The sequence below is a fragment of the Triturus cristatus genome, chromosome 7 (assembly GCF_964204655.1).
Source record: "Triturus cristatus chromosome 7, aTriCri1.1, whole genome shotgun sequence".
Lineage (NCBI taxonomy): Eukaryota > Metazoa > Chordata > Amphibia > Caudata > Salamandridae > Triturus > Triturus cristatus.
In genome coordinates, this window is record NC_140590.1 from 1,489,479,641 (window position 1) to 1,489,507,150 (window position 27,510).

Genomic DNA, 27,510 nt, shown 5'->3' on the forward strand with positions numbered 1-27,510 from the left:
GCTTGGAATGAGCTCCTTTGTCTTGGCACTGCCATGGTATAATCAGGAAACATCATGAGAGAGACATTGTTTACTATAATGTCTTGTAACGTTTGTGATTCACAGAGGATGGAGTCTCGATCCTTGTAGTTCAGTAGGCAGAACAGAAAATGTCTGGGGTTAGAGTCAGGTGGTGGTTTGCGCACTGGCACTCGGTGGCACGCTCAAGCGAGAAAAAGGGGACAAGTGTGGCCCTAGGTAGCAGCATGCATATCCACTTCTCAGCATATCATACAGAATCCTGACCCTCTACTCCTTCCGGAAGTCCTAGTATGTGTATATTGTTTGTCCTGGATCGGCCTTCAGCTTCCTCAGCCCTACATTCCAGGGCATACACGCAATCCAACAGGGTCAGTAACAGGATTGTGGTTTTGCAGGCTGCTGGTTGGAGTTCTGTCAGCATGTGCTCCACCATATTCACTTTATCCGCAAGCTTGCGGTAGTGTGTGCGCAGCAGAGTGAAATCTACTGTCTTTCTGTTGATTCTGTGTTCGAGTGATATACGTCTGTGCTCAAGGGTGGTGCCAATCTTTTCCACTGCTTGTAGGACAGTATCCAGTTTGGCCCGAGGGACATATCTAAGTTGAGCGCTCCATCTCCCATCTGATCTCCAGCTTGCCGTTCTAGGGTTGAATGCACCTGTACAGGCTGGGTCCCTGAAAGCAGGCAACCCATGGCCAGTTGGAGGGTGTTGGGCTTCTAAGTGGTCAGTGTGTGATGAGGCAGGCCTGATATCTCTGTCTTTAAGTATGTTTTCAGGCATCATACTAAACAGCCATTCCGAGTGGTGTGTAAGCTGCCATTTTGAGGCACCCAGAGGTTTCAGGATTGATACCGGTGCCAGATGCTTAAGTATGACCAGTTCTTTTGTGAATGCTAGCACGAAAGGGCTATGTGCACTTGAAGTGATCACCCTAGCGGATATGCTCCCTTAGAGATGAGGGGCCCTGGGGAATGGCTGTGGCTGCTGCAGCACACAAATGTGAGATCTGATCAGCTAGCTTTGTAGACATGGGTGGGCAGTATTGATGGAGTCTCCTCCGCCGTACTGTTTGTTGTTGTGAATGGGGTGAGCTTGTGCCTGGAGGGAGCATCACATTTCTACAACCGGCCATTATGACACCTTGCCCAGCAGCAAGGTTCAGCTTGTGTTTGACCCCTCACAGCAGTGGAACATGCAGAGAACTCTGCAGGGGGTCCCGGTTGATATTGGTTATTGGTCGGTCCCAGTCAGCTCGCCACATCTCTGGAGGGGGCAGCAGGGGCCAGGTCCAGCTCAGCTTCCAAGCACATCAACTCACTCTTTTGTCGATCAGAGGAGAGGGCTGGTGTATGGTGCCACATGTCATGCCCTGGGAGCCCAGCGTTAGCATCCGGTGTCACGCCACAGCTGTCAGTGGGGTTGCAGGCCCAGGGTAGGACCAGACACAGATTCATCAGGCAGCTTGCACGCCCTTTAACGCTGTGTCCTAAGTTGTGCAGCTGACAAGGTGTCCGGCCAAGAGCCAGGTTAGCTGCAGGGCCCCAGCACCACGATCTCCATCTTCTCCACTGCCATCTGGGCAAAGCTTGACTCGACCCACAGTCTCCCGCAGGGACAAGCCCCAGTGAGGAGGGGTACAGAAACTAGCAGGCAGTAACCTTCCCCTCCTCTGAATTACACAGTAGGGACTGCCCAGACCGATGGTCAACAATAGCATGGTGAACACTAGAACCGTGTGTGTATCTTTGTGGGTGTGCGGCAGCACTGTCACACTTCACTCACACATTATCAGCACCCCGCCAGTCAGCAGTTCATTTCCCCAAGGCCTTCTCAATGCTGCAACCACTGAATTCAGTCTTGTCCACCGCCTTGCGGTCAAGCCTAGGCCCAACATGACCTCTGGACTTCTGGCTTGGACTACAACCAGGGAGAGGGTGTGCACAGGCAGGGCTGAAGCAATCCCGCCACACTCCGCTCACCTGGTATTGGTGCCTCAGCTCTGCGGTAGCTTGGTCCTCTGAGGCCTCCCCAGTGCAGCGGCCACTTCATTTGGGCAGAGCCGTATCAGAAACATAGCTGGACCAGCCAGTGATGTGCCGCAGCCCCACCGACTCAGAGTGTGATCTCAGTGGGGGCCTCGGTAGCCATGCATTCAAGTCGGTGGGGGAGACTAAGGTCAATCAGGACAGCCACCAATTTGACCCAGTACAGCCGACCAGTGCCACTGGGATGGCTCCCGGTAGCTCATCTCCATGCAGCTGTAGGCCCCTGCCAGTTTTCACCCCAGTGACTGCAATCAAAAGGGTATCTAGCCCAGGGTAGGGGTGCATCAGTGGGGAACACCATCAGCAGGAAGCAATTAGGGCAGTATTGGGCAGTGTATGCCTTAGCTGGGGCAGGATTTGTTTCAGAACCTTATTAAGATGCATCCGCCATCTTGGCTGGCTAGCCACGTCCCCCCCCCCCCAAGATGGTTTCTGCTAAATAGCGTGGGCACAAATAAAAAGAATTTCCTCATTTGCATAGGGCTACAACCATTCATATGAGGGAGTGCTTGCAATATCCATATTACCAAAGGGACTGCAGAAGCATCTGCAACCCTTCCATAATATTATGTCTCCCCAGGGACACCAAAGTAGGCATAAATAACCATTTTATCACCTTGTAGCACTTTGTGTGATAGAACCCTTTAGCATAAATTACTTATTGAGCACACTGTCCTTGTTTGCACTGTGGCTTAACTAGGTGCAGAGGATGCAGGCCAGGCCAGTTCACTGAAAACACACAAAAAATACTGTGTCAGTAGAGCATTTCCAAACACAGATATTTCGTACTCCCACCAAGGAGAGCGCATTAGGGAAGGTATAGGTGCGGTTTGTAACCGTGGCTTCCCCTTTCATTAGAGGTGGGCTAGTCTCCATTTGAAGAGGCCTCCCAGGCACCCAATGTAGGCATTTCAAAACCCAGCTGTATAGGGGTACCTGGAGGATTTACTTTGACCCTGTGCCCCTATCCACAAGGGGTGCCTGGAAGTGCACAGTTAGTGTGCCTCCCAACAGCTTTGTAATACCTATGTGTCCACATCTATAATAAGGCCACGCCCTCGTACAGTGACTGAATGTCCCATTGTGATTGCCCAGGCACAAAATTTGTGCCACCCAGGTTCATATTATAGAAATGGCCACACAATTGTCACTGCCCCTTACATAAAACTAAACAGTCCCTGGGGCTCAAGAAACAGGCCAAAATGCCTGTTGCTCCCCAAGCTCTTTCTATAAAACAACCCAAGGTGTCTTCCAAATACCTTCAATGGTATCAGTGTTTCTTACACTGTTGAATCAATACTGCATTTCTCTAACATGGAAGAATGGAGAGCAGAGAAGATCCAGTCATGAATTGAACCTGTGACACTAGACTTGTACTGCAGGCTTCCTTAGACATAACACATGTTTTTAGATGGGCTCTTATGCTGCTGGAGCACATTGAAGGAGCACACAAGATCATAGCATGAGGAGCATAAGTCGGATCCAACAGTTCAGCTTTATTTTATATAGCATGGACCAGTGGGAACTGGTTGCCTACATGGGTGCTTGCTTATCAAAGACACAGCCTTAAGTCACATATTGAGAGGCATCAAAGGCCATGCAGTCAAACACTGTCACCATCCCTACTCTGCATGGTAAAACCAGAGGCGTTTTTAAGGCATGGGAAAAGTGGGCTCTGACCCAGGGCACCAGCCTTTCGGGGCGCTGATACAGCCAGCTCTGTACCGCTGAGTCTTGCCCTGATGACCTTGAATAATTCTTAAACAGTCGGTTTTAAACTCCATTTTCCTTTAATTTATTTTTAATGTGGGTGATGTGTTAGAATCTATTACGGATATTTCGCAGAAAAAGTGTTTCTGTTTCATGCACCATCCATATAATTCTTTTTACAATAAAATACGACCACACATATGAGAAATGGGAGGGTCTCATAGAGATTATTTGCAGTAAATTAGTGAACTGCGGTTGTGTTACAATATTGAAAATACACATCACTATCCTTAAATATTAGGTGTAAACACATCTAGAATATGGACCACTGTGCCTGTGCACTGATAGTGACATTGCCAAAGAGGGCATAAAAACCTGAAACTGAATCATAAATTCAAAGCTGTTCAGATCAGGGGCCCCCAAAATACGTTTGGCCCAGGGCCCCCAAAATGCATAAGATGTCCGTGGGTAAATCCGTTAATGCCCACCTTGAAGAAGTTAGTCTTGGTTCCTGCAAGGCCACTCATAGAGACTTAGTCACACAAATCGAAGCCCCCCTCGCCCCCGCAATACACCCGCTCATCAATTATGGTTACAGGTCCAACCCACTCAGTTTTACTAGAGTACAATCCCTAATATTAGAAGAGAGAACCCAGGCTATATGTCTAGTATCAAGTTTGGACTGAGCCACAGGACTTTGGTCCAGACTGGAAAATATTGAAATAAAGTGCAATGGCCAGAGGGGCTCATAATGAGCATTTAGGCCATTCTGACAAGACACCCAAATATTAACTCCAAGACTGAACAACATTGTACAGTGAGAATCCAGAAATACATGACTTGTTCTCTCGATGTCATCATGTTGTATAGTGGCTTTACCCATGAATTCGATCCACTGAAATGCCAGAAGCTTCATTTTGTTTAAATACATTTTTATTAAGCTTTTTAACCATTCCCCCCTCCATCCAATAATTTAAAAAGACTCAGCAGCAAATATACCTCAATACAATAAATAGTAATAAATCCAGCAATTGGGTTTAAATGAAAATTCAACTCAGATCACTTATTCACCCAAAAAAGAAATGCAGAAAGTCTCAGGCATACAATATAGTATAAGAGTAAACCACTGTGTCACCCTAACAACCTAATCTCATTCCCTTCAGCTAACATTCAAATGACCGAGCTACTAATGATAGGACAACACCCAATCCAAGAGAGGCCCCCATATCCTCCTCCCTTTCAATTTAACTTTCTTCCCCTTTTGCTTATAAGTGCCTTTTCCAGGTTATAGATATATAAAAAAGTGCCCCTTTCATTGCTGGAATGTGGGAGGTAGGAGGTCCAACCAAGCAGAGGCAACACAAAGCCTGAAGACTGTCATTGCAACATAAAAATTAACTCAACACACATTCCTGAGATTGATTCATCTAGACCCAACAGCCTAAGCTGGGGTGACAGGGAGATATTCACCTTAAGGATCTCCCCTAGAAATAGTGTAATTTCTGACCACAGTATATTAAGGCAGGAACACAAACAAAACATATGAACCAAGTCTGTTCTTAGTTCCTGATAGCGAGGACCGCATGTCCCAGTCACCCCAGCCCATTTAGCTATTTAGCGGGGGTAATTTATCAATCAAAAATCGTTTTATAGTGTTGGATTTGTAAATTAGATGAGCATAACATTGACCCTCCTAACTCTAAAGATTCCAGAAAGCATCATGTCCATGTCTAATCTTGCCTGCCATTTAATATCGTGGTTTTCCAGATCATCTGGGATCCCCTCCATTAGGCACCCAAATACTTGTGATATTGAATAGTTTGCTCCCCATGTTAAAACCTCCACCAGGGGTATCCTGGAAAAGCCAGCAATTCCCCCACATATTTTTTTAACAGAAAATCCCTAAATTGTAAGTGATTGAAATAATCTCGGATCCCAATGTTGAATCTGGTCCAAATCTCTTCAAATGATGCCATATGGTGCCCGAGAGCAGATCTCCTATCCTTCCTCAGCCAGCTCATTCCCATTTGAATAAACAACAGTCATGAAATATTTTCTGCACTTGACTATTCCGATGCATAGGAGTATACCAGCTATACGTTTCCTAATCCCAGATTCTTCCATATCCCGGACCAATTTTTGAACACCACAATCAGAGTCTTGAGCCATGTGTTTTTTATAATAGCTCGGCTCAAATATTTTCAATCGGCATCCCTTAGCAGCCGCCCCATCCCTAGCTCGAATATTGATGTAACATAGCCCTGAGTCCCCTCCTCTTCTACCTTGTTATCAAAGAGAGAGTAAAAATACCGCAAAGCTGACACTAGGTAGTACAATTGAAAATTAGGCAGCGCCCATCCCCCTCTTTCCCTGGGTAAACTCAAAAACCTATTTGCCCTCCTGATTTTCCCATATGAATAGATAAACCTGGCCATCAATGTGTCTATTGTGTTACTCCAGGCATTTTCAAACTCCAGAGGAATTGTTTAGAACATATACAGTAACTTCAGGTGGAAGATCATTTTTACTAGGTTACATCTCCCTATAATAGAGAGATGTAAATTGTCCCATCTTTTACAATCTTTTTTAGCTTTTTCAATGATTGGGGAGAGGTTTATTTTGACTAAATGCTCTACTTTGGCAGTAATAATAACCGCCAAACAAACAGCATATTCTACCACCCAACAATCATGGACAGCCACATATCTATTCACCACTAGTTGTGTGTTACCTTTATTTAGCAAATACCTAGAGTAAACCCCAAATTCTTCAGTTATCTTTTTGATGTCACAGAGAGCATTATCTGGATTTTGTTGTGACTATTGCAACGTCTTCTGGATAAGCCAATGTTTTCATTTCCCATCCCTGCAGATGGATTGGTATTACATCATGGAGGATTCCAATCTCCGGAGAAGGGGATCTATATTCAAGGCAAATAGCAAGGGAGAGGAGGAGCATCCCTGCCTCATTCCCCTTTCTATACGGAAGGGCTCAGATTCATTAGCCATAATCTGAAGTCGAGCAACTGGATTGGAATACCTCACCCTGATTGCTTGAATAAAAGCCCCCCCCCCCCAATCAACAGGCCTCCATAACTTTCCACAAATGCTCCCAGGACACCCTGTCAAATGCCTTCTTGGCATCCAAAAGAGCAACCCCTATGGGTACTTCCACAATTTCAGTAGCATCAAACAGTGCAATTACACGTTGCATACGATCGGAGGTCCCCCTTCATGGAATAAGCCCATGCTGCCTAACCAACACTGATTATGTATAATGCTACCCAGCCGATTTGCGAAGATATTAGAATAAAGTTCAATATCGCTGTTTAGCAACGTAATTGGTTAATAGGATCCCAGGTTACAAGGGTTCTTTCCTTTCTTTAGAAAAACTATTTAATTGTCTGTAGCCCATGAATTCTGGGGATGCTCTCCATTTCAAACCTGCCTGAATATCTCAGGCAGCTCACCCAGAAGTTCTAATGAAAAAAAGTACAAAATCCAGGTGTATCTAATCAGTTCCCAACTGCCTTCTAAGAGGGGAGATCCTGAGGGCAAGCTGGATTTCCTCCAGAGAAAATTCCGCCCATAGGAGTAAATGCTCCTCCTGGTTTACTTTATTAGATATTGTTGTAGCCAAATACTGTTCTAAGTCCTCGGGGCAGGCCGCTGCTGGTGCTTTGTATAGACCAGTATAATATACTTGAAAGGCTTCTCTAACCTCATCCAGATCTGTCACAATTCCACCATGATCATTCCTGATTTCATTAATGTGCCTGGCTGCCTGTTTTTGCCTCAACCTAACTGCTAAAACACGCCCCACCAGTTCATTACATTCATAACACTCTTGGGTTCTATCCACAATTTTCCAGACAATCTTCTTAACCGCAAATTCATTCAGACATGACCTAATTATGACTAAGTGATTAAGTAGAGAGGACAACTCTTGCACAGATGAGACAGCTACAGCCAGGTGTACCTCTTCGTTACCCAGCTTTAGGTAAAGTTCTCTAATCTGAAGTTGAGAATACCTCTGTTTAGCCATGCTAAACCTAAGGGTTTCCCCTCTTATGCCAGCATCAAAATTATCCCAAACTAACCCAGGGGAAGCACTACCTTTATTAAGTTAAAAAAAATCAGGAATCCAGGATTCATGTGTTTAACATATTCCGGATTAAAACAAGAGGCCCTTCTCGAAAGACCATCTTCTAGGCACTGGTTGTGGTCTGACATTAGTTTTGGAAAATGCTCTACCTTAGACCCCCTCACCAATGATGGCATCACCAAAAAGTAGTCCAGTCTTGCAAAAGTGCCAGGTGGGGCAGACTTGTAAGTGTACCCAGTGTCTGGAGATTTCAAAGTAACCCAAATATCTACTAGCTCAATTTCTTTTATGATATACTTAAAGTATCTAAAAGATTGCAATTTACGTCCCATATGGCACCCTTCCCTATCACCTAGCCCTGCTTTGGTGCCATTCAGATTAAATTCTCCACACAATATATACTGGGCTGGACAAGTTGTTAACTCTATTGTTAAGAAATTAGGCAGTCCTGGGTCATCCGTGACAGGGGCATATATCGAGCAAAGCGTAAAAGACCCAATATAATATTTATATTCCACAATTGCCCATCTCCCATACTTGTCCACGGCTTTCCGGCCATGGATAATGGACTTCCCTTTGGCTAATATGGCCACCCCTTTAGTTCTGGTATTGTGTGTCGTGTAACAGAGAACATTTAATCCCAAGTATTCCAGCAAGCCTCTATCGCTCCAGGCGATATGGGTTTCTTGCAGACAATAGATATCTGCTCTTAGAAATTTCAGGTCCTCATGTACCCTTCTCCTTTTGGCCATTTAATTTAGTCCACAGATATTAACAGTTGCAATAGAAAGCTTAGCCATCCCTCATATATGGTACTCAACCAAAGTACTTAATACCACTTCTTGTATATCTCAACTGTCGTGACCTGATCTTGCCTTTAGCCCAGCAGTTTTCAAATTTTTCCCACCACCATTTTTCGTAATTTACACTCCCTGTACATACTTTCCGCTTTTACCCCATGCTGAAAGCTTGCCCCACCATTCTCCCCCAAAACCCTCCCCCAAAAACCACCCTCCTACCCTAACCCGATGCCCCGCCCTCCTCCCTCTCCCATCTAACAGAGGCAGCTAGACCACGCAAGGTCTATGTGGTGACGATTTATGCCAAGATGCCACCAGCCCCCATCCCCCACCAAGCACCCCCACCAAAAAGACCCTACCAAACCATTATGCCTAGCGGCTATACCTGTCCTTCTCAGAGAAAAAGAAAAGGAATTATAAGGAGAGAAAACAGAAAAGAAGTAGACCAGCTCAAAACAAGAGCAAATGACTTATCTTTAACAACTGTCAGATCACACTTGGCTTGGATCTCTGAAGTAAAAAACCTAGTGGTACCATTAACAAGGATTTTTAATCGAGCTGGGGCCAACAAATAGGCTTTAAACCCTGCATCCTGAAAAGGTTTAATTAGTTGACGAAGATGCCATCTGCGTTCAATGGTCGTATCACAACAATCTGGGCAACAAAAAAAGAAGACTCCCTATACTTTCTACTAGCCTCAGTGCGGGCTAATTCAAATATGGCTTGCCAAACAAAAAATTGCCAAAAAGTACCAAAATGGCCTTTGACTGACTCTGATCTCTTTTACACTTGCCATGTTTATGCTGATTTATTGGGAATCTATGTACCCTCTGTATTTCCGGCTCCCAATTCCACCCTGATAATTCAGGAAATGTGCTCCTGAGAAGGTCCAACATAAATGTTCTTATATCATCCCCCTACAGTCCTTGCTCAATCCCAAGGAAGCAAAGATTATTACATCTCTGACTATTGTCCAAATCCTCGATCTTTAACATCACGTCGGACAACTGAGCGCCATGTTTTTGGGCTTGGTTCTTCATAGTTATGAAATCTATTTCAACAGCCATGGTCCTCTCGTCTACACAGTTACGTTTTTCCAATCTCAATGCAGGATTTGCCAACCTTTCTTATTACCCTTCATGTTTTCTCATAGCCTGCCTTGCTTTTTTAACGTCTGCCTGGGTCTCAGCATGATGCACTTTAATTGATTCAAGACTCTGTCCCAGTGAGGGGCTCGGGTCTCTCCTACTTCCTCCTGTCCGACTAACACCCCCGGTTTTGCAGAGTCCTCTGGTTCTCCAATTATCCTGGTATCTGAATAGTCTCACTTTAATCCTGCCCGATGAGAGTTTGCCTCTGCTTTTGTGAAGATCAGAGTTGCCCTTAGACCCCTTGTGAGATTTTCAGCGCTTAAGGGCTGTCTCTGGCACTTCCAAGGTGCTTGAATCAGACAGAGAAGCACTATGCCCAACATCGTTCAGGTATGAATTGGAGGCTTCTGAGCCCGAACCATCCGTCAGGGAAAACAATTTATCAGCCTATTCAATTGTAGGATCCAGGGAACCACAAGCCTCATGCTCAGCATGATACTCAGAACCAGCCCTGTTTTTTCCTGGTGTACCAGACGGTGGTGGGGTCATGTGTTCCTTACTGGGCCTTTGAGTAGCACTCTCCTTGTGTCTCACAGCAGAGTTTATTACACCATCTCCCCAAACTCCTCGCCCTATAGGCCTGGACTGCTCACATGTACCTGATGTGACTGAAGGCCCCGCTGTTAAAGTTAAGTTATGCAGTTGCAAAAAAGTCTCATGCAGCACCTGGCCAGCCTCCAAGACTAGCAATTCTGAGCATGGTTCTCCTTCATCCTAATGGACCTGGGGGATCAGATCGTTAGTTATACATTTTGATTGAAAAAATTCAGTACTTGCTAGTTGTGGTGTAGCCAGGGAAGGAGGTGCATCCTCTGGCACTACAGAAGCTACAAACTGAGGTTTCCTTGCTATATTGGCAGCGCTGTCTGACAAATTCTTCCTCCGCCCTACCCCCAGGCTATCAGGTAGGTGTTTAGCAGGTCGAGGATCTAAGTGCTTATCTGCGCCATTGCCTGCTTGATCTTGAGGTGATTCTTTTCTCTGTTCCTTGTTAGCTGCCACAGTACGTGTTTTGCCGCATATGGTGCCTCCTTTCTCCCGGAGTAACTTAGAGGCTTTGGAAGCCATAACAGGCACTGAAAACACCCAAGGAGCGCTTTCACACCCCTAAATAAAGGCTAGTTAGGTAAAAGTCCAGAAATGAAGTGATTTAACAAAGAAACTGACAAACCTCTTAGCAACAGATTCTTTTGATAATTTCACATGTGTTTTTAGTGGCGGACAGGCCACTGAAGTCTGGCTAAACACGAGCACGAGCCAAAAGTATTCCCACTGGAAAAATCATAGTTTTTGCCTCACCTTATGTATCTCTCTTGCATTATCACGTCATAATCCAGGCCACAACAGCACCCTCCACCCCTCGCCACCCACACATCCCCTCCCAGGTTGTGACAGGGGAGGTACCTGCCAAAGCAGATGGTAATTTGAATATTTATGTGGCGCACATAAATTTTAGGCAGACAAAACAAACACAAGGAGATGATGGACGAAGCGCTAAAACCTTTCAAACACTCACCCCCAGTCACAGATCTGGGTTGAATCCATCATCATTCTTTAGCTCACTTCGCCACCTCAGTTCAGACCCAGCTATATGCAAATCAGTCTTGACCCTGTGCCTCATGGCAACAGTCCAGCCCGAATTGCCAAGCCAGGTCTTCCCTGAACCGGAAACAAGCATCCTGGCACCGGTTTCTGGGTAACACCCTTCATCAGCAAGGCTAGCTTGAATCCAGTGAAAAAGTGAGCAAGGGACCCACGTCTGGGCATACCCTGCCAACTTAGGGCAAACAAAGCAAACACAAGGAATATGATGGATGGAGCGCTGAAACTTTTCAGACACTCACCTCCAGTTACAGATCTGGGTTGAATTGGCAGGTCAAAGCTACATATATTTACTGCAGGGAAAAGGCATGGTAAATACAGGGGCATGCAGATTAGGTTGACATAAGCACCAAAATCCACATGTTATGCCACATTTTCTGAATACCCTTTAATTATTGCACCTACTATAATCCAAACACCTTGGTGTCAGACTTTTTTTGGGTCGGACACCGGGATAATCAAGGCTTCTTTTATTTCTTTTACAACTAGTTCTAACATGCCTTAACCAGATAACTAATGGCAATTGAAGACAGAAACTTACTCGCCCAGTGTATTCAATCAAATTTGAGACTATTGTGGACAAAGCCACCTTCCTGCAGTAGATGCATTATCCCCCTGAGTCATCAGAACCGGTGTATGACATCTGTTTGCTTGCCCTCTTGACTCAATACCACCAGAGTCACTTGAAAACTGCACTGCATGGATCTGCCTCAAGGGACCTGCCTCATCTTTCACAACCTTGTTATTGTGGAAAAAGTTTTGAATATGATATAAATGGGGTGGCTTAATTAGTTGGTCAGCCAATTGTCTGTAAACTAGAGGTGTGTTTTAGAGTTTCGTGGACGGGATGCTCCGTCACAAAGGTGAAGTGTATTCCGTCCACCTTTTATATAAGTGCATTTTATCATATCTAAATCCTATAAATCCTAAATCTGCTTCTAATGTTGTAAATGGCCTCATTCTACTGTGAAACACATCTGTACGTCCCTCCCTCTTTTACTATCACTCTCCCTCCTTCTCGAAATCTTGATTTCTCTCTGCATCTGTGTGTTTTTCTCAATCTTACTTTCTGCCTGCCCTATGCGTATTTTGCTATACGACTGTCTACCTTTCCTACTCTGTCCCTGCCTCTCTCTTAATCCCAATCTTTTGTTTTCTACCACAGTCATATGAGACGTGTCAAGCATTTACAGCCTTGCTAAAAGGAGAAGCCAATATTGAAGGTAAGCATTCTTTGATATTTCTTACTTATTTTGTCAATGGTAATATTTGCATGTGTCTCTTGTGTCTCTGGGCTTGAAGGGGAAAAGTTGCAATAGAGAAGCTAAAATATTTAGAAAGGACAATCAATCCACCTGGGGAACAAACTTGGCACATTTCAGGTATCTGTAGATCTGTCTTGATTACCTTGGCTGAAGCAGACAGCCTTTTCTGGGTCCATTAGCTAACATTGCAGCAATATCCTGCATTGGTGATAACATCTTGAGGACATGCCAATGAGTAAATGGTTTATGTTTGTTAAATACATATGTAGCACTGAATGAATGTAGCATTATACTGAGACTTTTGAAGATGTAAAGGCATTGACTATGCATACTTCAATGTTTAGGCACAACTCCTGGTTTCAACTTCACTGCGACCTGCTTGACCAACTTGGTCCAGGGAAACTGAAAACAAAAGAGTTCCATTCAAGTGTATATGATTTAAATTCAGACGCACACACTTAGATTTTTGATGCTTCGTGCAAGGAGAGGTCTGGGAACAACAACACATTGGAAAACAAAGGGAGAAGGGGGACAGCAGCTCTGCCACTAAACCTTATGGAACACAAACATAAATGTTAGGGTTTGGAATAGGACAAAAATAATGTAGTAAATTTGAAACCATTACTGTACAGTGGGTTGAAATTATTAAACCACACAAGCCGCAGGTTCATATAATTTAGAAGAAACACCTCTTTACCTGGAAAACCCTGTTAGTAAAAGACACATTAGTCACAAGAGCATCCTGTTTAAGATCTGCTTCTGGATAAAATTCATGAGAGCCCAAGTGTTATCTATTGGCAAGTTACCCTCAACATTCCTTACACCACCAGCAAACTATAAGTCAATTATCAGGTATCCCCGTTGTCGGATAATACATGCCAGAATTGTTTTGTTACCTTGAATCCCAACTCTGTCTACAATTAAGAGCAAAATTCATATTATACGAAGAGTTACTCCTCCTGACGAGATTTACTTTTACAACTTGAGCATGAAAAGACTAACCTCACCAGTAATCGGTGTAGAATGAACCTTGCCTGTAGTATTTTCCTGATGAGTGGTTATGTGTCGGCACTCATTATCCCCAATAAAGTGCCAGGCAAATTTTTAACCAGGACAGATGTCAACACTTACTGCAGAGATTGACTGTCTTTTTCCTAATCAAAAGATTGTAGCCTTCTTAATAATCATGCAGAATGAACTCACCCACAGTAAAATGCTCTTGGCATCCTTCAACTTTGAATCCATGTGTGATTGGTCAGTTGCTTACCTTTTTATTCCTGACTCCATTTGTCCGTGCACATGTCTAAGGGACTCTCAGCTCGTCTACTCATCTCCCTACAGTTGAGAAAGGAATTTCTTGTATCCAAATTATTTTTGTGGATGTATATTGGGACTGCTACAAACTCCCAACTCCAAGAGATCCAGCTGCATGGTGAACAGTTTACAAATGCCAACAGTCAGTCAGTCACTCGACAATGACACAAGTGAGGTGCCTAAGGAAACACTAGATTGCCGAGTTTAATTATAAAAGGGGCAATGGAATATTGAGCATAGGAATATAGTTGTATCAGAATATTGTGGACAAAATATTAGGGGACAAAATATCAAAAGGTAAGTGCATATAGAGGAACTATAGATTTACTATTCTTAACTCCACATCTACGCACCTTGAATATATATGTATCGTCAAGGTACATACCTGTGGACTTAGACGTAGAAAATATTTATTTTCTTTTCTTTCAGTATTTTGGCCTCAAATATTCTGGTCACAATATTTCGTGCCATTTAAAGTCCCATCTCAATATTCTACTATATTATTCCTAAAAGCCATTTTTGTGCGGCCAGTGGTGGCACAGAAAGAACAGGCACGCAGAATATACTACCTTCATTTACTTTTCCCAGCATCATTCCTTTTCAATCTCACTAAGCTTTTAACCGCAATCCCCATTGTTTTCATATAGTTATACTTTGTTTTTTGCCCTCCAATCTCCCACTACCCACCTAAACCTCGATGCTGTTCCATTCTAGACATTTTATTTTTCCATCTCATGGCAATAAACTAAAATAACTGCATTCCCAGCATTGCCACTGTTACCTGTATTTGGGCTGTTTTTCATGTCCTGTCCCAAGCACTGCCACAGCCTAAAATGGAAATCTTGCTATGTCTTCTGTGTGGTCACTCAAGAGTGACACCCTTAGTTCCTTCATTGGATCATTAGAACAAGCTCCTTTCTGCTCTTTATGTGCTTTTGACACATTTCCTCCATCTTACCATTGATCCACAAATTATTCAAGTGCACTCTTTCATTTCGTTTAGTATTCCTTCCTAGACACACACCATTTTGCCTAGTTCTTACTTTGAAGGAAAAATGGATCCAGTTCTGTCAGGATTTGCTTTTAAATCCCATTTTTATCTAGCACATGATACGACTGAATGTAACTATTTTTGCAAAGTATATAACAAGGGTCACTATTGCTCAGTTCAACATATTACCATAGGCGTGATGATAGTCCGAGTGGGCCCTGCGCAGACTGGATCGTTCAACAGCAGGTGGAAAGCTGAGCTCTGAAGTAGATCCTTCATCCAGAGAGCTATTTCCAGGACGAGCCGATGAAATACTAACAACATCCTGTAACTGTTATCCTTTATAAAGAAGGGTGTTGCATGGTATAGAGCTCACTGACTTATGTCTGTTATAAAACACCATTGATTGTGATCCACCTTTGCTGATATGCCTTCTCTTGCTGCATTGCAGAGTGCGTAGAGGGGTCTCCTGCATCACAACTCCCAATAGAAGGACCAACAACGGTCACTCCCGATAATGTAAGTATAGATAATGGTCACATGAGTTGTACTTAAGCAAGTTAGGTTAGCATCATTGTTTTTATTGTACTTCTACTATTCTTTCTATTCTTTTACTGAATTATTTTCCATTCATTCTATTCAGATGTATTCTATTATTTTATTTTTTTATTCCATTTATCCTATAATTTTCTATTTTTTTATTCTACTCTTGTATTCTATTCTAATTTATTCTTTTAAACTATCACTATTTCTATTCGTTTCATTATTGTTCAGCCATTTATGACAAAATCACACGTACACAGACTGTCTCTGGCAATAATCTCTCCTTTCAATGCAGCTTGCGAGCACTTGACTAAAAGCTCAAAGAGGGCTGGAATGTGCTAGTCCTCCCAGGTGTGTGCTGAAAGGACCAATACATTGTAGGCCAACAGTGTGCCAGAGAACTCTAACGAAAGATGAATTATGTTTCTTTTGGTTTATGCGCCCTTTGGGTCCTCCAACTGCCACACTGATCTTCATAAACTGAGCCAGGCAGCAGGCTATCAGCCTCCCAACTGGAGGTACTTCAATCCACCCGATTGGTTGCAAGGATAATCTGCCGTGCGATTCAAACTCATGGATGAATTTTGAGTTGCTTATGTTACCCATCTCTTCTCATCTGAGTGGTTCTCAGTAAGATATGGTGGGAGGACTATGTTTGCTGGGCGATCAGGAATGCAATAAAGGGCAGTCCTAGCAAAGTTCTATAAAGTACTGTCAGTTTCAGTAGGCTCTTTTAGTATCAGATCTTTTCTTTATAATCCTTTCGTTTATATAAATTTTGTTCTGCTTTATTATATTTATACCTATTTTTTATACTTGTTTCATGACAATGAACAGTTCTCCTTGGTAAATGTCTAAACCTTTTATTTTGTTATGCACTTTATCCTACTTAATTTCGCATCTTCCCGTAGGTAATTTAATGGATCCCGCTAATTTGTTCCGTACTTCCATTAATTTATTTAATGTAGCTCTGTGGTTCATTCCGCCTCTTCCATTGCCATTTTGCACTCTCCCTTTCTTTTTTCCATCATCCTCCCTTCATTGAATGCAATTTTTACCTTAGAACACACACGCTTTACTGAAAAACCCACACTGCATAAGTTGTGAGTTCTCATTTGTCTAGGTAACAGAAACTGACCAATTTCAGTTTTCTTTTCAGTTTTAGTTCATAACCATAACTTTAACTGTTTTTAAATATAACTTAGTGTCGTGTCAGCAGAAGAACGCGTTAACATTCCATTAACATCGTTTTCTCGAGCATTTTTGACTTCTTAACCCTTTGTTGGGTCCATCTCCCGCTGTTTAAGACCACATCACCATGTACCATAGACAATGGCCTAATATGTTGCTAACATGAGGTGCCCCATAGCAAGTCAACATCAATGTTCCAGGTTCCGGGCATCTCCATCACATGGCACCATAGTTATGACAAATCAAACTTTTACCCTTACTCCACGCCTATGACGTTGGTCTCCCCTTTTCAGGTCTTTAGCAAACCTGAGATCTCTGTACTGTGCTTAACTTGCTAAATACCTTCATCATATCATGCAGTGTCATCAAACGCTGTATCTCTCTTTATCCGGAAGTGACCCAAAACTAGTAAGTGAGTCACTGCAGCCATACTAATGCTAGTGGTCTACTGTCCCCACCCTTTGTTACCCTATGTTACTTCCACTGGCCTGTTCTTCAGCATCTCCAAACTCCTTGTACCTCTCATTTCCCCTGAATGCTCACAAGGTCTTGTGGTGCTGATGGATCAGGCTGAATACGCATAGTGAAATAAGGTTTTGAAAATGTCTCTTTCACTCATAGATGCTGATCTTTGGACATCAGAAGGGATGTTCAAACATCATTTTTCTACATTCATTCTCACCTTTAACACATGGCGAGGGTGTGGCTCTAGAGATGTTGCAGACCACATACACTGTGATAGTCAAGGTACTTGCAGTAGCGGTCCGTGGAGGGAGTTCGGTGTGGCAGTGAGGCGGGGCGGGGGAGGGGCAGCGTGGGGAAATGTAAACACCGGAATATGGATGGAGGGAGGTAAGTGCACATATAAATGAATAAAACGAATTCCTTTGCGCGCGCTGCATCGTAAAATGCGATGCAGCGCGCGCAAAGAAATTCGTTTTATTTATTTAAATGTGTACTTACCTCCGTTCATCCATATGTTTACATTACCCCACGCTGCCCCTCCCCCGCCCTGCCTCACTGCCCCACCGAACTCCCTCCACGGACCGCTACTGGTTACTTGTAAAGCTGCAGTTGGGCACAGAAGAAGACTCTCCAAGCAAGCCCATCATCTGTGTGACTTCACTCACATAGGCTGCAATAGAAGTGGAAGGTCTAGCATGGTCCTTTTCCACTGTTGTTTGGTGTGGTTGGTTGAAATTAACCTGACCACGACCAAGAATGTAGCAATAACCAGCATCTGTGAGGTCTGCTTTCCAGCTAGGGTGACAGCAAGAACAGCTGCTGCAGATCCAGGATCCCTGTCTGCAGCCACAGCAGTGCTGCGTCTCTCTTCGTTGCCTCTCTTGTGTCCAGCAGCCTCTTGTCCCATTGGCTTTTCATACTGTAAAGCACACATAATTTAATAACTCTGCAGTGACCTGAACCGGCTCATTGCTATTACTAGCCAGCAGCGATTAAGTACTGACTATTCATTGCACAAAGGTATGAAAACACTTTTTGATTCTACACATTCAGAGCCATAGCCGAAAAACATATTCTGAAATACCATTATTATTGCAATTAAAATTCAACTACTAAAGGATTAAAAACAGCTTCATGTAATTTGGCCTAAAATGAAAAACTGTAATAAACACGTTACAGAGGCAGAAAAGTATAACAATTGAAATTGAAAATTGATATTTATTTAGTAAATGCTATTTCGGAAAGAAATCACAGCTGCTAAGGGAGGGTCTGCACATGAAGTCAGAAAAATAACACTTCTGCCTGACAATTTATTAGCCTGTTGTGTGGAATCAGGGGCCAATTGTCAATTCACCGCTTCAGAGGTAGTTGACATGACCTTACAGATTTTTGCACGTGATGACTCCATCTGGTCAACAATTTGTACCACCTTTTACCCCCACATTGGTATCCTTTTTGGTGCTGGAAGGCTGCAGAAAGGCCGAGGAATGTTGATATCCCGTGGTGCAACAGTAGGTACACAAACACAAATTATTTTGTATACTAAAATGTACAATTTATGGCACTCTAGTTTGGTGCGTAGACAGTGGTACTATTCGAAATTCACAATGCATGGTAGCAAAATGCAGGAGCGAATTCTCCATTAGGGCTCTGGGGCTGTGCCCCTCTGAAATTACTTTACGTTTACATAAACAAATATTTAATAGATCAATCTATTTAGAGATATGATTACATCTCTACACAGATTGATGTAGTTAAAGCTGTCTGACCCAGGCTGCCTGTCAAGCATCGTTCTGAAGCAGAAGATGAAACGCAGGCATTAAATCAACTTTCTGAAATGTAAAGCATGATGTAGGGCTTACCTTCCTAAAGCCCTTCATTGCCATTGTGGTCTATAGAGGTATCTACTGTAGGCCAGCATCACGGTTCCGGGCATCTGAGTCTGCCCCCTTAGTGAGGCCAAACGACTGTCGTTCATAGGCAAAGATTCCACCCTTTCCCATTTGTCACACAGTAAGACTGGATGCAAGCACATGTTCTTCAGCACCTTGTCCTTGGTAATGGTAAGTATTCTAAAGTTAATCGTGTGTCATGTATATTGTGCTGAGGCCCCTGGTCATGCTAACCTCCCCCACTGTGATACCTCAGCCCTGGCTGAAGGTTTCTAGCCCCTTTAGAAGGGGAGCTGCTGTATTTGTTCCACCCAAAAATTGATCCAAATGATGAGCAGGATTTTTGCTCCCTTGTAAAGTTGATCCAAATATTCAAGTCAAGAGCAAAGGGAAACATATGTGCTTATAGTAAAAACAGTTACATGCTGCATTGAGTTGAAATTGGCCTTAAGTTCATCCCCTTAACATTACTGCCAAAAACATGGATTGATTTTCGAACAATGAATGTAAAAACGTTAAAGTAATGATGTCGGAGATTTTGTTCCTCTTTTATTTCCTGTTTAACTTAATCTTCCATTCCCCAAAAGTGTTAGCTATTTCATCATTTTGGGTTTCTTTATTTTTTCATGCATCTTACTACTTTTGAATAGTGCATAATTTGGAGTTGTGTCAGGTGATTATGAGGGGTTTTGAGTGAGAGCTCTGGCGCTCTGGCGCTCAGGCTGAAAACGAAACAAAGTGACTGTCAATGGATTGGCCTCACTGCAGGCCACACAGAACAATGCTCATGTATTCCCGTTGCAATTGAAAATCTGTATAAGTATGTGTTAAGGGGGTACATAGATGCCAAAATCTTTACAAGGCAAAAGTAAAAGAAAATAAAGTGCTTAAATGTGATTGAGTGCAGTGTATGTTTGGGGGTGGTGAAGTGAAGGAGATGCCAGGAAGAACATTCGGGGGGGAGTGAAAAGAGGGTGTAGAAGAGGAAAGAGATGAGGTTGAAGATGTGCAGATTGACGAGATGTGCACGGAAAAAGGGCATACATATCTTACATAAAGTGCACTTAACTGAAGGACAATACTCCTTCCACAGGCCATAAAATGTAATTCACAGTCCCCCAAGTTCAGAATTGAAACATCGCCAATGCTATTTATTTATAAGAAATTGTTGTTATTAATTTATCTTAAAGAGCAAACAACCATTGACAAACCCAAATGTATTAGCAGGTTTTAGCTGCATGTCAGTTGTTGTGTTATATATCTGAATGTAATAAAACTTCATAGAAAAAGCAAAATACTAGTAGGGTGGTGCACTATGGGAATCTCAGAAATTTATTTTACATGTTCCCTTTTAGAGAGCCCCCATTTTCTTCAGGCCACCTAGAGACCTGTCTGCATATAATTCTAAAGGTGTGAGTTCCTCCCAAAGTCAGGTTACATCATTTCCTTCCAAAGTCAATTGCACATGCAGTGCAGGACACTAGGCAAGCACACACTTTAAAGGGCCTGAAGTTATCGCACTGTACAATTTGCACATTACAGTAACTATAGAACATATTAATTCAGTAAGATATGGGGTAGTTTTTAATAAGTTTAATATTTCAAGACTATATGTTACCATCACTTTATCAACCTTTCTTTGTCACTAAATTCATTTGCTTTAATATGCACCATTTGCCAATCTTTTTCAAATGTTGCCACTGGCAAAATGTGACACCGTTAGAGCATAAAATCTGATTTAAATCCAGGTTTGCTCTTGATGACCAGTGATAGCATAAACCTGAAATTATTCATAGGCTTTAAGTACAACGATTTATTGCAGGTAGAGCAGTCTGCATCTGCACAATTCTTGGCCAAAATAATATCAAATATTCCTATGTTGCTCTAATTCTGGTAGATTTGTTTGGGTTGCACATTTCAATTTTTATACTGTTTTAAGTAAGGTCATAGGGTCGATTATGATGCCGGAGGGGCCCGAGTCCGTCGGGCATCGTTCTGAAACTGGAACCTAACGACCTCCTGTTGTTGGTTCCATTCCAGGAATTAGGATACAACTGAACCCTGTTCGGTTGCAATCCTATACTTTGCTATGGAAGCATACATTCTGAACAGAATGCAGGCTCTCATATCAAAATGCTAAGGTGCAGTTCATCCCTGCACGTAGAGGCAGGAACCTCAATGTGCCTGTCACTGGGCACAGAGATCGACAGGGGGGCACCATAGGTGCCAACTAAGCCACCATTCGCCGGCCTTGCACTCATGGGAGCCCTGCTGGGGGCCCCCTAAACTGTTTCCCAATGCCTTTTTGTGCCGGAAAGGCCGGCACAAAAAGGCAGTGGGAAGCTGCCATCACTATCCCTCGGCTGGAAAGAGCCTGCCGGGGTATCACTGTGAGCCTTCCGAATGGCGGACGGGCTCTCCCAGCCCATCATAAGCCATTCAGAAGACTGATAAGGATTCCTTTCCGACCTAGCCCATCAAAATGGATCGGTCAGAAAGGAATCCGCATCGTACTTGGGCCCTTAGTCTGATTCACTGGTGTGCACCATAAGAGGAAAGGTATAGTTTTAAATGCTGCAATTATTTGTAAAATTGATTACGGTCCTGGAAACATTTTAATTGAGATGTGATTTTTCTTCCCCCCACAGGGTTGTGTGATCGTTGACCATAAGAAAACACCACTCTAAAAAAAAAAACTCACAATCGAGAGTTGATCCATCAAAAGGAAAGAGAACCATGATTCTGATGCCTGTCTTACGATTTAGATTCAATCCTCAGCAAAAGAACAGTCATCCCTAAAAATCAAGCTTCTATCCTCTCTTCTGTATGTCTAGATCCACGTACTGGAAACAAACATAGCGTTGCTAAAATGCTTTCAGAGAAATGAAGCCTTGCAAATACATCAATATGTTCACTCTGGCTGAATGGGCGAGAGTGCATCCTGTGAGGTGTCGCTTTGCATCTTTCTTATACTTCTTCCAATAAATCATTCTTTCCTCAGCACATTCAGTGTCATCTTTGTTATTTTTTAATTAGGCAGTGGCTACAAAACCTCATCTTGTGAATTGTGGCAATTAAAATAAATTGAATTGGTATGAGATTGTCAAAGTATACATTTGTGTAGTACGAATCCGTTGTGTGCCCGTGTAAGTGATCCTGAAAGTAAACAAGGACAAACATCTCGCTATCCCATTGCTAGGCATCCGGACTGCTCCTGTGCTTTTAGAGCAGCAACTCCCTCATTAGCCCTGAGATCCATGCGTAGAAAAGGATTATTAATCCACCAACAATTGGTATCTCCACTGTTCTCAAATGTACACACCAGGAGGCATATTTTCAAAGAGTTCATGCAACACAGTGTGCCAAGCTAATTTGCTGTGCTGCATTCTGTAAATGAAAGGCAGCAGAACTGCACCAAATCTCCAAAGTCTGCTCTCTCCATACGCTGGTGCACTTGAGGCTGCCTAGCATAATAGTGGAAGAGTGTGAGCACTACGGTCAGTATAGATTTTGTGCAGGAAGTGCTACCTTCCTGAGAAAAAAACTATCCTTTGGGGCTATTTCATTTTTGGATGTGTGATGAAGAATGCAGCACTCATCCAAAGAGGAAATAAGGAGAAATAAAGATATTTCTCGTTTTTACACAGCCTCAGGTAGGCACACCCTTTTGGCGCAAACACCTGTCTACAAATATTTGTAGTTTGAGTTTGTATCAAATACATAAGTGGATGCACAGGAATGCCCTTGTTCCAGCTACCTGATGCAAAGTAACCCAAGGCAGCGCAATGCGCTGTATTCATTTTGTTTTTTTTACAAAGTAAAGCAAATTGTAATTTGTGTTGCTGTGTGAATACCACAAATGACTTTGTAACAGGTCTGCATCAGAAAAGTGAAACAAGCCCGACACACAATCTTTAAAAATCTCACCTCAAATGAGTAACAATGCTGAACAACATGCTATCATTAAGTGTGAAACAGGGGCACAAACATGGTCACAGTAATGGCTATGTACAGCAACGAGAAGCCAAGTTTTCCAATCCATTCTGACTATGAGAAAAGTGTGCCTCACTTGGATCTCTCCGACTTGAACAGCAGCAAGTAACCTTTGACATCCATATATTCCTTTCCCACTAATGTAACACCTAGGCTCTCACTGCAAGTTGCCACTTAATTCTGATGGGGCCAGTAATAGTAGTGCACTGCTCGTTCTGAATTATGGGATTTTCATTTTCACCTGTAATTTATGATTGCTGGAAAAAAAAATCTAGATTTGTTTCCTCTGGTAATTCAGTATTTCTTAGTGCACAAACAGGGCCCACCTTCTGGGGGTGGGGGATTTTCTCCACTCCCAGAGTTGTACCCAACCCTAATATCTGTACCTACAGGGGGATGGTGGAATTTTCTGGCTAGTGGCACATGTCCTAGGGTGATGGAAAGCCAATGGCTCCCCTTAGGGAATCTCCATCAGGCTCACACTTGCTCAATTTACATGTTTTTTTAAATTGTACTCTGCAACTCATGCCTTTGCTAGAAAACACAGAGATATAACTCTCTATCTCTTCACAAGTGGGGGATCCCAGCATTCTTTACATAGTCTCTCTTTGGGGTTTTAAAAGTAAATCCAGTTAATCAATCTGAAAGTAGAATGCATTTGGGTGAAATCATCACTTGATTGCACCCATTTAAAAAATCCTAACAATAAAGGAAAAATGTAGCCTGTAATAGGGCGACCACACACCTTGCCAGTTAGACAATGCCCCTTTAAGGAAATTTAGAGCCTACTAGCGTCCCATTCATCACGGCTGATTAGGAGTCAGGTGGAGCATATTAACCTCATGGAATTCAGCTCCATATGATTAGGAGTAGCTAGATTTTTACACACCTGCCTTTTCCATGTGTGTAACAGCCTGACTTGATTTTTGTGGCTAGTAAAACCTGCCAGAAAAATCACATGAGTCTTTGGCATTAGCCAAGACTAATGATTTGCTTTTTTCTGATAGGCAGGAGAGCACAGAACTCCATCATGCCAGAAAATATCTCGCCTTTCTTTATCCTCTTTCCAGCCACTGGGCCTGATACACATTTACTACCTTCTCAGAACAGTTGGAAAATGCATTTAGAAACATTCTATTGAATGTGCAATTTCATGTAGTTTTATGAGTAGAAAAACTGGCCCCACATATTAATTTCCAGTCCAAATGGGTTTTACTTGTAACTGCACAGTACTGGTGTGAAATAACTGCATTATAATTGTCCAAACCCCATTCAGAGGGCCATGGGTCAAGCAGAGGCAAAAATATCAATTGATGGACAGAATGCAAAGCAATGTCATACATTCACCCCAGTACAGAGATCTGGGCCTAAATCCATCGTTTTTTTGCTCACCATGCCATTCCAGTTTGGACAAGTATAGGTCACCGGGCTAAACCTGGAGGTTGTGCCTTTTCCTCCTGCTGTCCCAGGGCCTGACCTACTATGGATCCTGAGTAAGAGGACCAAGGACTACCACCTTCAGCACTTCACTCTCAGTAGTAGCGTGAGTTGAGCAGTCCAGACCTCTTCAATTTGTAGGTAGTTGTGAGGCAAACACAGACCCAAGACTCAAAGTTCAAACAGTGAAGGCATTTAGTTGATTGTCCAGTCTAACACATGCTTTTAGAAAAATGCAGTATTTTAATATGAGCCCACAAAGCAAAAAAGTTACACACTAACTAATTAAAACAGTCCCTTAACGGAAGTGTGCTAGCATCCTCCTGGATGCTATCCCCGAGTTCCTCTGTCCCCTTCTAGTGATGCTGGATCTTCCCCATTCAACACTTTAGGCATTTCCCAGATGCAGCCCTTACTAGTCCCCATTTGACAAAGTCTATGTTTGGTGTATGAGTCAACATGAACAGTTCTATACGCCAAATTTCAGTCAGTCCCCAATATGCCTGCTGGACCCAAACAGTCCTACAGAACCTGATGGCAGCCAGATAGCAGGGGTCGCTAGCAATTGTGAAAACCGGTGGGACGCAGCATGCCATAAATTCACCATTATGTTGCCACTCCTGATGACGAGCAGGAAGGAAGGTGGTTTACTTCCTGCCTACGAATTCAACCACTGATTGCTTGGGACAGGATAACCCAGGGATCATTTTGAGGCTGAGGGCCTGTGCCTGCAATCCTTTGGCTGTTTTACAAAACTGGCATTGCGGGCTTTGAAGTGTGCATGAATGATTGACCGGCTGTTGACAGCCAGCCAATCTGTCATACTCACTGTGCAGTCATTCTGCAGTATGCAGGAATCTGACAGCCCCTCCCCCATCATCACAATTGTGCTAGAGTGGCCAGCAGCATACAAAATAATAAAATGGTTATGACCATTTTATTATTCTGTGTGTACATGCTGTGCTCACAGCAGTGGGGGAAAGATTCTTCTCCGCCTTAATGAAGAAGCCGCCGCTGCCAGCAAGTTCAGGAGGACTGGAGTGCATCTCTGTTTGAAATGCTGTCCCAATGCAGAGGGTCCACAACCTCTTGCAGTCCTTCACCGATGACATGCCAAGCCTTCTTCAGGCTCCAGTTAGACCACATAGGTGATGCACAGTTCTCCTCCGTCGCTCATCGCAATCTATACCTGTAGCTGACAGCAGTTTGGGCATCATGGTCCTGGGCAACAGCCCTGTTTCCACAGTGACCTATACCTGGTGTATGTGGATTACCGCATGATGATGCACAAGGGTGATGACTTTTAGTTTACTGTGGCCCCCACCTGGCATACCATCTTCGCAAACTGGTGATCCAGAGGGGTGAGGCCCCTTACTTTACAGTGGTCTCCAACTTACAGGGGTTGCCAATTGGAGCTGCAAATGAATATTACTTCACAGTGGTTTCCATCTGGTGTGTGGGAATCATCGACTGGTGCTGCACAAGGGCAACACCTCTTTCTAGATGGTGGTCACAGCTGGCATACCTGGGTAACCAACTGGTGATTCATTGGGGCAATGCCTGGCATTCTGTTGACTGGTGTTTCACATGGATGGTGGCACATGCTTCATGGTGGCCCCCACCTGGTGTACGGGGTTCACCAACTGGCACAACACCTACTGTCATGACCCGACCAGGCATTTCACACTTTGCCCACTGGGTTCCACTAAGAAAGATCCCAGCTAAGCCTCACTTCCTCCAGGCACTCTACTACCGATCACAAGGTTGACAGGTCTTGACAGGTCAGATGTCTGGTGCTTCAGGCTCAGGGCAAGCGGTCTTCACCTCTTTGGTTATGGCCCCTTGCTGAGCAGATGGACTAGCAAACCTTGATCCCTAGCCCTGGTTCCAGCAGCTGTAAGTCTTGCTGCACGTCTCACGTGAATGATCAGGGCTGTTGAACCAAATGTGAGATTCAGTGTTCAGACCCAGAAACAAATGTGGTTTAGTGTCTAATCCTTTGAAATTTGGGTTATGTGTGTCTGGTCCTTGGAGGTGCCCTTGTTGTGTAGTTCCTGATAATACATAGGACCTGCGTGTTTAGACAACTTAAATTGAGAGATTGGTGTCCAGACGGATTCCAAAAACCCCAAAGGATATGTTAGCCTTAAGACCAGCTTGCTCAAAGTGCTACCATAAGCCACCTAGCCTTACCAAGGAGCGAATAGTTTCTGGCAACTATCGAACATAACAACCCTTGATTCTTCAGGGATCATGGAAACAGTACAGTACTTTTTGTTCAGCCACTCATGCTCACTTGTTCTCAGAGAGATACACAGAATAAAAGATGGGGATGTTTTTAATTAGCATTTATTGAACCAGCATCATTTGAGTATAAAATATGTGTGCTGAGACAACCATTATACAGAAACAGATGTATACAATTACAAGCACCAACAGAGTAAATAGAAGGTAGAATTTCACCATGGTGCTAACGCAGTGTATATTTGCAGGCATATAGATACATGGCAGTAAGCATGCATACTCCTAGTATGCAGACCATATCTAAGGGTACCTAAATGTACCTAGCATGTATGTGGGTGTTAAATCAAAAAAACCCTAGGAAAGAGCCAACCCCATTACCTGGTGGGAGAGCACGAAATACCCCGTCTTGGTCTTGAGCTGGACACCCCACAAAGGATGTCGGACCACTGCATGCTGGTGCTTTCTGTGTGTAGGAATCCGAGCATCTAGCGTCAGCATGGAAGCTTCTCCTCTGGTTTACCAGTGAAGATGTGGTTCTTTTATAACCAAAAGGTACCCTCAGGGGTTGTACCTAGATGTGTAATGGTACTGTGGGCCTGTCATCCGAGGATGACAACAGCTTTGACTTTTGTACAGAGTTATTATACAGAAGATGGTGACCCTGCCGTGTATGTCCTAGGCAGGGGATTAAGATATAATACTAATAATCCTCATGCATAATTAATGTGGCTAGTTTTAGGA

General features: G+C 43.4%; 1 protein-coding gene across 1 annotated transcript in view; it reads left to right on the forward strand.

Annotated features, from left to right (window-relative positions):
* LOC146812239 (uncharacterized) overlaps positions 1-22,098 on the forward strand; it is a 303,094-nt gene extending 280,996 nt beyond the window's left edge. The window contains exons 15-17 of the mRNA XM_085615147.1: positions 12,600-12,657; positions 15,456-15,523; positions 21,744-22,098. Of these exons, the coding sequence (XP_085471273.1) occupies positions 12,600-12,657; positions 15,456-15,523; positions 21,744-21,782 (165 nt within the window). The 3' untranslated portion in view covers positions 21,783-22,098. The remainder of the gene's footprint in view (positions 1-12,599; positions 12,658-15,455; positions 15,524-21,743) is intronic.
* Positions 22,099-27,510: the final 5,412 nt, after the last annotated feature.